This window comes from Nycticebus coucang, chromosome 18, assembly GCF_027406575.1.
Source record: "Nycticebus coucang isolate mNycCou1 chromosome 18, mNycCou1.pri, whole genome shotgun sequence".
Taxonomy (NCBI): domain Eukaryota; kingdom Metazoa; phylum Chordata; class Mammalia; order Primates; family Lorisidae; genus Nycticebus; species Nycticebus coucang.
In genome coordinates, this window is record NC_069797.1 from 54,313,385 (window position 1) to 54,325,773 (window position 12,389).

The 12,389-nt window shown below is 54.4% G+C and overlaps 1 protein-coding gene across 3 annotated transcripts in view; it reads left to right on the top strand.

Annotated features, from left to right (window-relative positions):
- The first annotated feature begins 2,306 nt into the window (after nucleotides 1-2,306).
- Nucleotides 2,307-12,389, top strand: part of ARHGAP23 (Rho GTPase activating protein 23) — an 86,830-nt gene continuing 76,747 nt past the window's right edge. Inside the window, exon 1 of one of the 3 annotated variants that reach the window (XM_053568477.1) lies at nucleotides 2,307-2,437. In XM_053568477.1, the coding sequence (XP_053424452.1) occupies nucleotides 2,429-2,437 (9 nt within the window). In that variant the 5' untranslated portion in view covers nucleotides 2,307-2,428. Of the gene's footprint in view, nucleotides 2,438-11,436; nucleotides 12,155-12,389 lie in introns of those variants that run through there. The other 2 variants (XM_053568475.1, XM_053568476.1) reach the window with 2 other exon arrangements.

A 12,389-nucleotide genomic window follows, 5' to 3' on the forward strand; every position in this document is an offset into this window, starting at 1 on the left:
CTCTCCTCCCAACCCTTGCTTAAAGGATGTTATTGCCCAAGACATTCATCAAGACAAAAGAGTGTCTTCTTTTAACTTTATCAAAGAGATAAAATAAGATACATACCAATGACCTGGTTAGACCTTTTCCCTATGCCCCACTGCTGTACCTCTAAGGCAATGCTGCTGTCAGGAGTCTGGTCCATGTGGGATGTGGAAAAGGAGGACATTAGAAGTCTAGCCTGCCAGGAAGAAGGGGCCCTGGGGGGCGGCACACAAGAACCCCACAGACTGGTGGATAGTACTATCCCTTCCTTTTTCAGAGACTCTCCTTGTGAACCTTTCTGCAGTGATCAAGGTGTGTTGATAAAATAGCGTTAGGGTTTAGCAATCAAGTCACCATGCCTTTGGCTAGTAAGGGATCCAGATCTCCTCAGGTCTCCTGAAAGCTATATCAATATCTCTGGGGACAGACAGTCTCTGACCTTGCAAAGCCCCACCAGACCTTAGGTCTGGCCAAACAGCAGTTGTTCCAGAGGCCCAGCATGGTGGCTACTGCTGCCACCTCCTTCTTGTTTTCACTTCCTCAGCACTGAAAGAGAACCAGAGGGATGACCAAATGCTTTTACTAAACACTATTGACGTCTCTATGATTACGGAAATACATGGTTTATTATCATTAAAAAGAAAGAAAGAAAGAAAGAAAACCAGAGGGAAACCAACTGGAAAGAATAGTGTAGCTTCCACAGCCAGGGTCCAGTTCCCCATGGCCTGGGAGAGGCCAGCTCAGAATCAGGGCACATGCTTGCTGTCTGATACTCTTATCTGTCTCCTGTCCCTTTGGCTTGGGACAGACTCCCTCTGAAGGGACAAAAGGCCCCATTGACCCCAAAGCCTTGTGACCTCACCCAAGTCTGTCCTTCCCTCCCCAGGCGGCCAGCAGGCAGTCGGGTAGCAGACAGGGGCCATGAGGCCACTGAGAGGGCATGGTAGTGAAGCCAATAGAAGCCACGGCCAGATGGGCAGGGAAACCTGGGAGTGTGTGGGCAGTGCCCACCAGATCCCTAACAGGGGAAGCCAGGGTGAAGGGCTCTCAGGTCTCCTGGTTGTAGTCCCAGCCATGCAGGGATAAAGTATGGAAGGGACAGGGGAGTCCAACTTCCGACTCCAAATGAGCTTCCCAGGAGCTCAAGGCCTCCCCAGCCCACATTCCAGCCTCGCTGCTCCCAGCATGCCCCCACCCACCCAGCCTATAAAGCCCCCTTTGTCTGGGCCACTGAGGATATTAACTCTCCCACTCTCAGCTTCCCACCCCCTCTCCCTCACCCTGTGGTGCCTCACAAAGAGACCAGAGCTCAGTGAGAAGTTGAGCAGCCACCTTCATGCCAGTCTGGGGGTATGCACCAATGCCTGCACCCCACTGCCCACGCCGGGGCACGTTAATCTCTACCCTTCTCCACCAGGGACTCTTGCAGCCCTGACCTGCACAACATGCACACCTGTCCCATGCCTGTTCATGTGACATCCCTCTCAGTTTGGTGCTGCCCTGCTAAAGGCAGAACAGAGGGTGATCAGGAGTCTCTGCCCATGAGGGCGCTAATGGGGGAAGGAGTCTTTTTGCCATCTCCTTGGTCTTCACCAGAGTGGGTGAAGACTGCCCACGAGTTAAGTTTCCAAGTGTTATCTGGGGATTTAGGCTCCCCCAGATATCTGGTAGCAGATAAAGAGGTCAGCTCCCTCTGCTTACTTGGGGCATAGCACGGTGAGTGGGCGACAGGAATCTCCCTCTCTGTTTCCCACACCCAGCCAAGGGCCTCGGAACACTGGAATACAGGCTATACCCTGGCAACAGCTCCCTGTTCTCACAGTGTCTCTGGGCTCAGGAGTGGCACAGTGTCGTCCAGTGTCCCAGTCTCTCTACGTATCTCTGAACTGCCTTCAGACAACACCTCAAGTGTTGGTCCCATCACCATGGGATCAGCTCTGTCACAGGGAAAGCCCCTCTCTGGCCCCTGTCAAATGAGAGTGGGACTGTTCAGAACGATAAACCTCAGGAAGGAGCAGAGGGGCTGCCCTTGGAGGGAGTCTTCCCTTCACTAGCCGGGTCCCCGGGACAGGAGGCACAGCGAGTGGGGGCAGGGATGAGCCCTGGGTGTGAGAGGGTCTTGTGTGCATTACGTGGTGGTCGGGAGAGTGCGACTGCGTGCGCGCGTGTGAGAGGGTGTGCTCGCCGGTGCGCGGTGCCGCGGGCCGGGCGGGGTGAGAGGGGAGGGGGCGGGCGGAGGGGCGGGGCCCAGGCGGGGCGGGAGGGGGTTCGGGCGCTGACACCAGGCGCTCTTGGCGCTCGGCGGTCGCCGGGTGCAGCTGCCGGGACAGGGCGCATGGAGCTGCTGCCGCCTCCTGGGCCCCCCGGGGCCCGCGCGGCGCGGACGGCGTAGCGGCGCGCAGCATGGAGCAGGTGAGCGGGCGCGGGGCGGGCCGGGGGTGAGTCTGAGAGCCGAGGCTGAGGGCGTTATGACCAGGCGAGGGTGGACGCGCCGACAGCCAGGGGCCCGGCCACCGCAGGAGGGGCCAGGGTTGGGGGAGGTATGGGGCTGATGTGATACAGAACTGGTGCACACACAGGCACACAGCGAGCGAGCGGGTACTCACCGGTCACTGGGCCCACACGCTGCTTCTCCCCCCCCCCCAAAGGACATCACCTGCATTTAGAAGCCCCCATGCCAGCTTGGAGAGGTCCCAGCCCGGCTCTCCCAACCCAGGCCTAAGGGAACTGCAGGATCTGCAGAATGAAGAGGTGGGCTCCGTGCCATACAACTACCACTTGAACCCCCCAATTCCCCTGTGGGACCTCAGATGTGGCAATCCCCCTCTCCCTACACATCAAGGGGCTTCTCAGCCAGCCTCCAGTCGCGGCAGCTGCAGCAGCTGCAGCCACCATTTATTTCACGGCAGTGAAACGATGGGGTGGGCTGGGGGTGTACTCCTAATGCACCCCAAAGACTCAGCTGCAGCCCCAGCCAGCTAAGGGGCTGCCTTTCTTTCACACAGGCAGCGTGAGAATACGCTGAGAGCGTGGGCTGGGCTCGTGGGCAGAGGGAAAGGCCCCTTCCAGTCAGAGCTCGCACCCCTGCTCTGAGCTCAGCAAATCCCAGACAAGCAAGGCCAGTCACCTTCAGGGATCAGGAAGGGCTCTATCCTGACTCCAGCCTCCTGCTCTAAGAGGGGCGGCAGCCTGATGCCAGGTGGAGTGAGAGGGCTATTCCCCGGGTTGCCTTGCTCCCTTCCCTACCTTTACTTGGGGTAAAGTCTTGGGCTGGGTCTTTGGTTGGGTGGGTTTTTCTGTCACTGGGCATGCTTTAAGTGCTGGGCTTAGCCATACTACCCTCCCTTCCCTGCCCCAGTCTCCGGGGGCCTGCTCTGCCTAAAGCAGCGGCCAGGGCCTGGCTCTCAAAGCCCTCCTCTCCAGACAGCAGAAGGCTGGTGGGCTGCCTGTGACGGTGGTGAGGAGAGGGGTGAGCAGGGAGAGGAGGAGGGTCCCCAGGGAGGGGGTGATCCTAAGGTCTGGAGGTGGAGACGGGCACTGGGGAGGCATAAGGTGCTCTGGGCATCCTTCCTGGGTGGGTCTAGTCTCCAGGCCTGTTTGGCATCTTAGCCATTAATCTAAATGGCCAGTGGCAGCTCCCTGGAGCACCAGCTCTGGCAGGGGAAAGGGACTCAATGTCTGTTGTTATTATTATTGGCTCTGAGCACAAAAAAAGGTGTGTGAGTATTAAATCTCACTGAATTTAAATTATGTGAATTTCACCTCAATTTTTTAAAAAAGGGTGGCAAGGGTAGGGAACCCACTTCCTGTGTAGGGAACCCTAAACGTATCTCATTGTCCCTGCAGCCAGCTTGTTCCTCAAAGTAACTCATCAGACTTGGTCAGCCTTCTGTAACTGTTACGGGAGTCAGGCACTTCCCCTTTCCCGAAGGACAGAGCAAAGCCTGCTACTCTGACCGCTCCCCTGGGAGGAGAGGCAGAGGGGAGTCAGGACACTGAAACCTTGGCTTCATCATAGTCACTGGGAGGCCTTGGACATCTATCCTCTCTCTGGGCTGCTGTTCAATCTCTGCCAGCTATGCTGAGTGGTGGCTTCTAGGTTCTTTTATTTGTTTTTTTTTTTAATTAAATTTTTTAGAGATAAGGCCTTGCTTTGTCATGCAGGCTAGAGTGCAGTGGTATAATCATAGCTCACCACAATCTTCAACTTCTGGGCTCAAGTGATCCTCCCACCTTGGCCTCCTAAGTAGCCAGGACAACAGGCATGTGTCACTATGCCTGGCTAATTTTTAAATTTTTTGTAGAGAGGGAGTCTCTCTATGTTGCCCATGCTGGTCTTGAACGCCTAGGCTTAAGTGATCCTCCCACACAGGCCTCCCAAAGTGCTGAGATTACAGTTGTGAACTACCTCACTTAGCCTCTAGGTTCTTTCTCAATGTCCTAGGACACCTCTGCCAAGAAACACAGCAGCTTAGCTTGTCCCTAGACCATGAGCCCCCACCCCTGCCCCAGATATAGACTCTGATGATTGGCACAGTTGTGAAAGTGCCCCAGGCTTGTGGTTAATGCCATATGGCAGCCCCAACCCTGCCTGCCTACTGGTGTCACCAGCTTTCTGGAAGCATGGTTGTGTATGGTGTGTGTCTGAAATCAGAGCTTCTTTTCATCACACCAGGGGAAGCTCCTATTTTAAGTTTCCCATGTGCTGAGCCCTCTCATCAAGCAAAGAATCCTTTTATAGTGCAAGAACCACCCTGATGTGTCTGTTTGGTATGTGTGGATTTTGGCATGTAGGGGCTTCCTTAAAGGGGAGCAATGCCTGGAATCTCTCACAGGGGCTGGAACTTCTGGGGTGGGGTGGGTGCCAGGACTGAGGGGCTTGCCCCACTGAGGCTAGTCCTGCCCCTCTTTTTTCCCCATCTGATTCCTGCATTCCCGCCCAGGGCTGGCTCAGGCCAGACAGAGGAGAGGGGAGCAGCTGCTGGGGATTTCCAGCATGTCCAGGGGGAGGTGGGAGCCATTCCTCCCATCCTCCTTCCTTCCCTCCCCTTCTTTTCCTTTCCTCCCTTTCTCTCTTATTTTCTTCCCTCCTTTTACCCTTTCAGAAGGGCAGAATACAGACAGGGAGGTGAGTAGGTCAAGCTTTTCCTGTGTGGAGTGATGTGTAGGGGATGGGTGGGGCTAGGTGGCATTTGGGGGCTAGAAGCAGGAAGAATTAAAGAGCCTCCCATGGGACCGTAGAATTGAGCATCCTGGAGCTGGAAAGAGACCACCTGGTCTGACCCCTCCCAGAGGGATGGTGCTCAGGCAGAAAGAGCAAAGACTTAGCATTAGACTTGGAATCCTAGCTGAGAGATCCTGGACAAGTTACTAACCTCTCTGAGCCTGTTTCCTCATTTACATAGTAGGGCTAATAATACCCACCTTACAGCGTTGTCATGGGGATTACATGAAATGATGTTTATAAAGAGCTTGACACATAGTAGATGCTTAACACATTTGAATTCCTTTCCTCTCCATCTTGGGTTTTCAGGCTTCTACTAGGTGATGTCATAGTCTTTGTAAATCATCGGGTTTTTTTGGAGACAAAGTCTCACTTTGTTGTCCGAGGCTAGAGAGCCCTGGCATTAGCATTGCTCACAGCAACCTCAAACTCTTGGGTTCAGACATTCCTCCTGTCTCAGTTTCCTGAGTAGCTTGGGACTACAGGCACCTGCCACAGTACCTGGCTAATTTTTCTATTTTTAGTACAGATGGGGGTCTCACTCTTGCTTGGGCTAGTCTTGAATTCCTGTGCTAAAGGGACCCTCCCACCTCAGCACTCAATCCCAGAGTTCTAGGATTACAGGCATGAGCCACCTCATGGTCAAAAGTCATCTTTTATGACTTGACTGGTCCTAAGTCATTTTTTAGCCTCATACATACTCATACACCACTGGGGCTTTAATAGCCAGCTGTCTGCGGGGCCAAGACCTCTTCATCTCCTTGAACCAAGAAATAGGTTTCCCAAATATAGTTCTCCTGAGGGATGGCCAGTTCAGGGTGGCAAGGGTGGAGCATCTTTTTTCACCCCCTCCCGGACACAAGAGCTGGCTGGGTGTGCTTTGCCCACTGTGCTGGCAACCCAGAGAAGCCACAGGCTCCTCCCACCCCAAGCCAGCTGTCCAGAGGTTGCTGGGCTGAGGGCCCAGCTGTGGGGCAGATCACCAGTGCCCTTTAGTCCCAGCCTGGCTGGGGGTCTTATGTCTTCCTCCCAGAGGTGTGTTCAAGTAGGATTCTTCTCACAGGATTCCTCAGCCACCGGCAGCAAGTGGGAATTGGCATGATCTTGAGTGGACCAATGCCCCACCCTGCACCATTAAAGATACTCAATGAGGCCCACTCTGTGGGATGCCTGGGACTTTTGCCAGAGCCTGTGCCTCTCTCCTTTCTCTGCCACTTGCCAGAGGGCCTTCGACATTTAGGCCAAAACCTGCTTGCCTCTGAAGACTCCTTTTCTCCTCCTCATTGCTGGAGATGCCCTCTTGTTTTGCTCAGGGTGTAGTTGCATCACCCTCACAGCATCATCCCAGGCACCCTCTGCTGGGTTTCTTACCCTCCCTGGAATTGGAGCTCACAGAGGGCAGGTGCATTGCCTGGTTCATCAAACTGTCCACGCTACTCCACACAGCAGTTTGCACATAGGTGCTCAGTAAATGCCCATTGACCTGCCTGAACTGGGCCCTACCTGCTTCGTAGATGCAAATTGGGGTGGAGGTGGTGTTGCTTTTGGGGACCAAGCAGAGGGCCTGAGGGGCAGAAAATCCAGGTGCCAGAAGTCTCTCCTCTAGCCCTGCCATCCCATCCTTCTCCGCCAGGGGGTGCTCGTTCCCCTTTGTGCAAGGGCCTGAGCTGGGACAGCGTTTACGGTGCAGAGCCCTGTAACCCACCTGCCACACATTATGGGTTTTTTTTGTTCTAGCTCACAGAGTGCTTCAAATTCATTATCAAATGTGGGCCTCAAGTCGGAGGCAGGCTGAGGCGGCCTAGCGTTTTCATCTTATGGAGGGCAAAACTGAAGTTCAGAGAATGTATTTGCTCTCAAAATCTTACAGCTACCAGATGGGCAGCCTGAAAACTTGAAATCAAGACTTCAGACTCTTTTTTTTTTTTTTTTTTGAGACAGAGTCTCAAGCTGTCGCCCTGGGTAGTGCCATGGTGTCACAGCAATCTCAAACTCCTGGGCATAAGCGATTCTCTTGCCCTAGCATCCCAAGCAGCTGGGACTACAGGTGCCCACCACAATGCCCGGCTACCTTCTGGTTGTAGTTGTCATTGTGTGGCGGCCCAGGCTGGATTAGAACCCACCAGCTTCGGTGCATGTGGCTGGTGCCTTAGCTGCTTGACCTACAGGCGCCGAGCCAAGACTTCAGACTCTTGTTTTAGTACTTTTTTTTGGATTTTGGCCAGGGCTAGGTTTGAACCCGCCACCTCTGGCATATGGGACCAGCGCCCTACTCCTTGAGCCACAAGCGCCGCCCATTGTTTTAGTACTTCTTTGTCATGACCCTGGATGGTGCTGGCCTGGAGACTGCATGACCACAACCTCCATGCCTCCCTTCTGGACTCTGTTCAGCCCTGGGGAAGATGGGTTCTTCTGCAGGTGTCCTCGATCCAGGACTCCTTTCCTTCCCTTTCTTTCTTTTTTTTTTTTTTAGAGACAGAGTCTCACTTTGTCACCCTCGGTAGAGTGCCGTAGCATCACAGCTCACAACTTCCAGCTCTTGGGCTTAGGTGATTCTCTTGCCTCAGCCTCCTGAGTAGCTGGGACTACAGGCGACTGCCACAATGCCCGGCTATCTTTTGTTGCAGTTTGGCTGAGGCCGGGTTCGAAACCACTACCCTCAGTATATGGGGCCAGTGCCCTACTCACTGAGCCATAGGTGCTGCCCCCTTTCTTTCCCTTCCCTTCCCTTCTCTTTTCTTTTTTTTTTCTTCCCTTCTCTTCCTCTCCCTCCCTCCCTTCCTCTCTTCCTTCCATTCCTTCCTTCCTTCCTTCCTTCCCTCCCTCCCTCCCTCCCTCCCTCCCTCCTTCTTTCCTTCCTTCCTTCCTTCCTTCCTTCCTTCCTTCCTTCCTTCCTTCCTTTCTTCCCTCCCTCCCTTCCTTCTTTCTTCTCTTTTCTGACGCATCTCACTCTGTGCCCTGGGTTGATTGCCATGGCGTCATAACCTCAAACTCTTGGGTTCAAATGATTTCCTTACCTCAGCCTCCCTAGTAGCTGGGACTATAGGTGCCCGCCACAACACCCAGCTAGTTTTTCTATTTCTATTTCTAGTAAAAACAGGGCCTTGCTCTTGCTGGTCTCAGACTTCTGGGTTCAAAGGATCCATTGGCCCAGCCCTCCTGAGTGCTAGGATTATAGGCATGAGCCACCACACCTGGCCCAGGACACCTTTTCCCCAACTCCACTCACCATGACCTCCTCCTGTCCCCTCAGGCTCTCTCCTCATGCCAGCTCCTCCTCACAAAAAAGCCTACTCCAATCACCTCCACCCAAAGGGAAATTTGCCTTGTCCACTGCTCACCTGTGCTGCTCAACTGTCCCTTCCTACTACCTCTTTCCACTGGGCCAGATTCCATGTCCTCACTCTGTCTCCTTCTCATTGGGCACCCCAGAAGGTATAGTCTCTGCCCAACATGGTGGCACTTTCTCTGGCTGCCTCTCAATCCTCCCCTTCTCTGGCTACCCCTGCAGGCCAGTGCTCCTCCCAGCACCTTCCTGAGCCCAGTCTCCTCTCACTCTTTGCTGTACCTGGAGAATGTGAACCACACTGCTGGTCAGGGACAGCCAGACTTCCAAAGCCTAGCTTATAGCTCCAGTCTCTCTGCCAGAAGATGGACCCAGGGTTTAAGCAGCCAGTCACTACTCCACCAGCAACAAAGCCTGTGGGTTAAGTGTGTAGACTCTGGAACCCAAATGCCTAGGTTTAAATCCTATGTGGCTCTGGGTAAGATCTTGAGTGCTAGGCCTCATTCTCCTTATCCATAAAATAAGGATTATGATATCTATTTCACAAGGCCTCTGTAAGGCTTAACTGGAATAATGCATACAAAGGACCATCTCAGTGCCTAGTCTGTCCTGTCTCTCTGCAAACACCCTAGACAACTGATCTACCTGACACTTCAAGCCTTTCATTGCCTTCCTCCTACACCAAATAGGTCACCAAATCCTAGAAGTCTTTGGTGTTTTTTACCCCTGCCCCTTGCCGTGGCACATGCCTGGCGGAATCTCCTGGCTCACTGCCCTCTGTTCTTTCCCCATCCTGTGCCAGAGTGGCCATGGCACAGCTCTGCTTCAACTCCCCATCCCAGGCCAGGTTACGATCTAAGTGCCTCTGGCCCAGCCACTCCATGGTCACGCCCCTGCCTGTGTTTCCTTCCTCATCCCTCCACACTTCCTGCCCACATTCCCTCTGCTTGGCTCCAGCCACAGTCCTGGAGCCTGCTCTCTCTGCCCCCCTGCCTTCATCCATGGTAATCCTTCTCCCCGAGTGCCATTATCCCCACTACTCAGTCCACCCCTGCTCCATCCATGAAGCTCCAACACGTTCAAGGTGCCTCCTGTTGGAAGCCTTTCTCTGCTTCTGCAGCCTAATAGTGCTTCTTTTCTGAGATCTCACCATTAAATCTCGATTTGGGAAGACCAAGACCCCTCAAGAGAAGGATCCAGGCCTTAAGTATATCTCCAGGGCCAACCTACCCCACTGCCCTCCACTCTGCACCTTTCATATATTAGGGCTCCCCAAAAGTATTTGGGAATGAAGGAAGGTGATTGGGCTGGGGGTGGTTTAGAAAGAGGTGGGTACAAAAGGATCCTCAATGAGAGACATACTCCACCTGCTGTTGAGCTCTATCACCCCAAACCCCAGAGAAAAGTGTGCCAGGAATAGAGTGGATTTGGGGTGATGGTGGGATGCAGGGAGTGAGACATGGAGAGTCAGAGGGGATAGGGAGCCAAATGGAGAGGAAGGGTGGGAGGAAGATGAACAGGAGGGCTGGAATAGGATGGGGGTTTGAGTCAAGGTGCAGGAAGGGGTGGGAAGGGCAGCCGGGTGGGGAAAGAGCCACACTTTCTGGGAAGTGGGAGTGGGTGGGGGAGGTGTGTGTGGTGCATTGTGGAGGGAGGAATTGGCCTGCCGGTCAATGTGAGCTCATTTCCTCTCACCACCTCCTGCAGGGTCTGAGGGCATCAGGCTCTGGAAAAAGTGAGCCAGGGGCACCCCAGAGGCCGCCACCCTCCTCTCCTCCCCCATAACCTCAGTTCAGTCTGGATTTCAGGTCCCACCCCTTCCCCCTTACAGAGATAACACTTTGTTAAGGGAAGAAAGGACCCCTAAGTCAGGGTGGCAATAAGCCTCGGACCATTGGAGCTACAGCGCAGAAAGAGGCAGGAACAGGAACCTGGTTGAAGATTAAGCAAGAAAATCCAGGCAGTGTGATGGATTATAGTTAGATAGCAGGAAGGACTTTCTAGAAGTAGGAGATAATTCTGGATCATGATGAGGAAGAGAGAGGAGTTATTAACTGTTCCTCCGTCATTCATCATAAAAAAGAATCCCTTTCTATTGACTGCCAGGGGATTTAAAATAAATAAAGCGTATGATTTTAAAACCAGTTAGTATCTCTTTCCTCGGGCTCACAAGAGTACAGGAGGCCTTCCTGATAGGTGTCTGGGCCACACACACCCCCCAGGCCCAGTGTTCCTTACCCTGATGAAGGGTAGCGGTGGGAGGCTTGGGCCTGATAAGCTCTCAGAAGTGGGGGTAGTAGTGGTGAAGCAAACAGGTTTGATGAGGTCTCCTCACTATAGAGTGGGAGTGACTCTGGTAGGCAGAGGTGACCTTTCCACATTCATTGATTTGCCTTTCCAAGTCCTATTTCTATGTATCTGTGGCCTCTCCCTTTATGTCTGCACAGTCTGGGAAAAGGAATACAGTAGCCCCTTAAAACTGCAAGAAGGCAAGGGAAAGAGGTAAGCATAGGCGGTCGGAAATAAGAAGTAGGAAGAATGAGAGTTAGCAGAAAGAACTTTCCAGCAGAAATGATGGATAGAAGGACTGTCCCTGCCTGGACTGTCAGGGAATGGGCTGGAGGGGTGCTTCTTGGGGACAGGGAAATAAAAAGCTGGCTCAGGACGATGTGATGTTTCTTTCTTTTTTTTTTTTTTTGCCTGGGGCTGGGCTTGAACCCACCACCTCCAAGTTGGAACTAGCTCAGAGTGAAGGCAGCAAGGATGGCTGTGGTGAGCTAGTGACTGAGTCTGTGCTGTCACTGTTGCCCACTGTAGTGAAGGTCTGTAGGCTGGTCCTGGGCCCTGAGCCACAGGACTGGCTGGGTCCAAAGAGCTGGGGCTCCTGCCAGACTCTTTTCCAGCCTGACCCTGCTGCCTCTAATGAAGGCTGAGCTGAGACTCTGTCTGGGCGGGGGCTTTCCTTAGATTGAGGGGCAGCCCCCAGGCACCATGTCTGCTTCTGTGTCTCAGCTTCTATGAGTCTGTGCAGGAAAGGCTCCTAAGGCTTTTCTGTCACTGCCTCTCTTCCATCTGGGTCTCATCTTTGTTTCTGACTTCTCTACCCATCTCTCTACGCTCTGTCCGGCTCCGCCCCCCTCATGCTTCCTGGGCCTCTGTCTCCGTTTGGCTGTGTTTCTCTTTGCTTCCTTCTGCCTCTCTCTCTCCTCCCTGTGCTAGTTCTGGGTTCGGTGCCCTTGCCCTCTTTTTTGGGCCCGGATCACCATCTATCTGGGCCGGTCCCCTGGAGGACCGCACTAACTGTCTCCTAGGAAACCTCCCCCCGCCTTCCTCAGGCTCTGTTCTGACCTCCAGCTCTGCTGCCAGCACAGATCTTCAGCCCCATTATCTTTGGGGCCCTTGGGAGAGGCCGCCAGTGCGCCCCGACAGGAGCGGGAGCGAAGGGGCGGGCCGGAAGGGGGGCACCCGCGCTTGGCCCCGCCCCAGCCCCGCCCCTCCCGGGTGTCTGCCGGCGCCCCCAGTCGTGCCCCGGCCGCAGAGCCATCGCTGCCGCCCGATGAATGGAGTCGCCTTCTGCCTGGTCGGGATCCCGCCCCACCCGGAGCCCCGGCCCCCCCAGGTGAGGGCGCTGGTCCAGGGGAGGGGGCGGGGCCGGCGGGGCCGGGGAGCTGGCGGCAGGGCCTGGGTCGCTACACCCGAGGTCGCTGGGCACAGCTTGGGGTACACGGCGCGGGCACCATGGGCACCACTGCAGGGAACTTCGGCTGATGTTGGGCTCAGGAGCGGGCCGGAGCGAGAATTGCTTGGGGCAGGGGGGCTGGAAGGAGAGATGGAAGTAGGGGGCTTGGACGCGC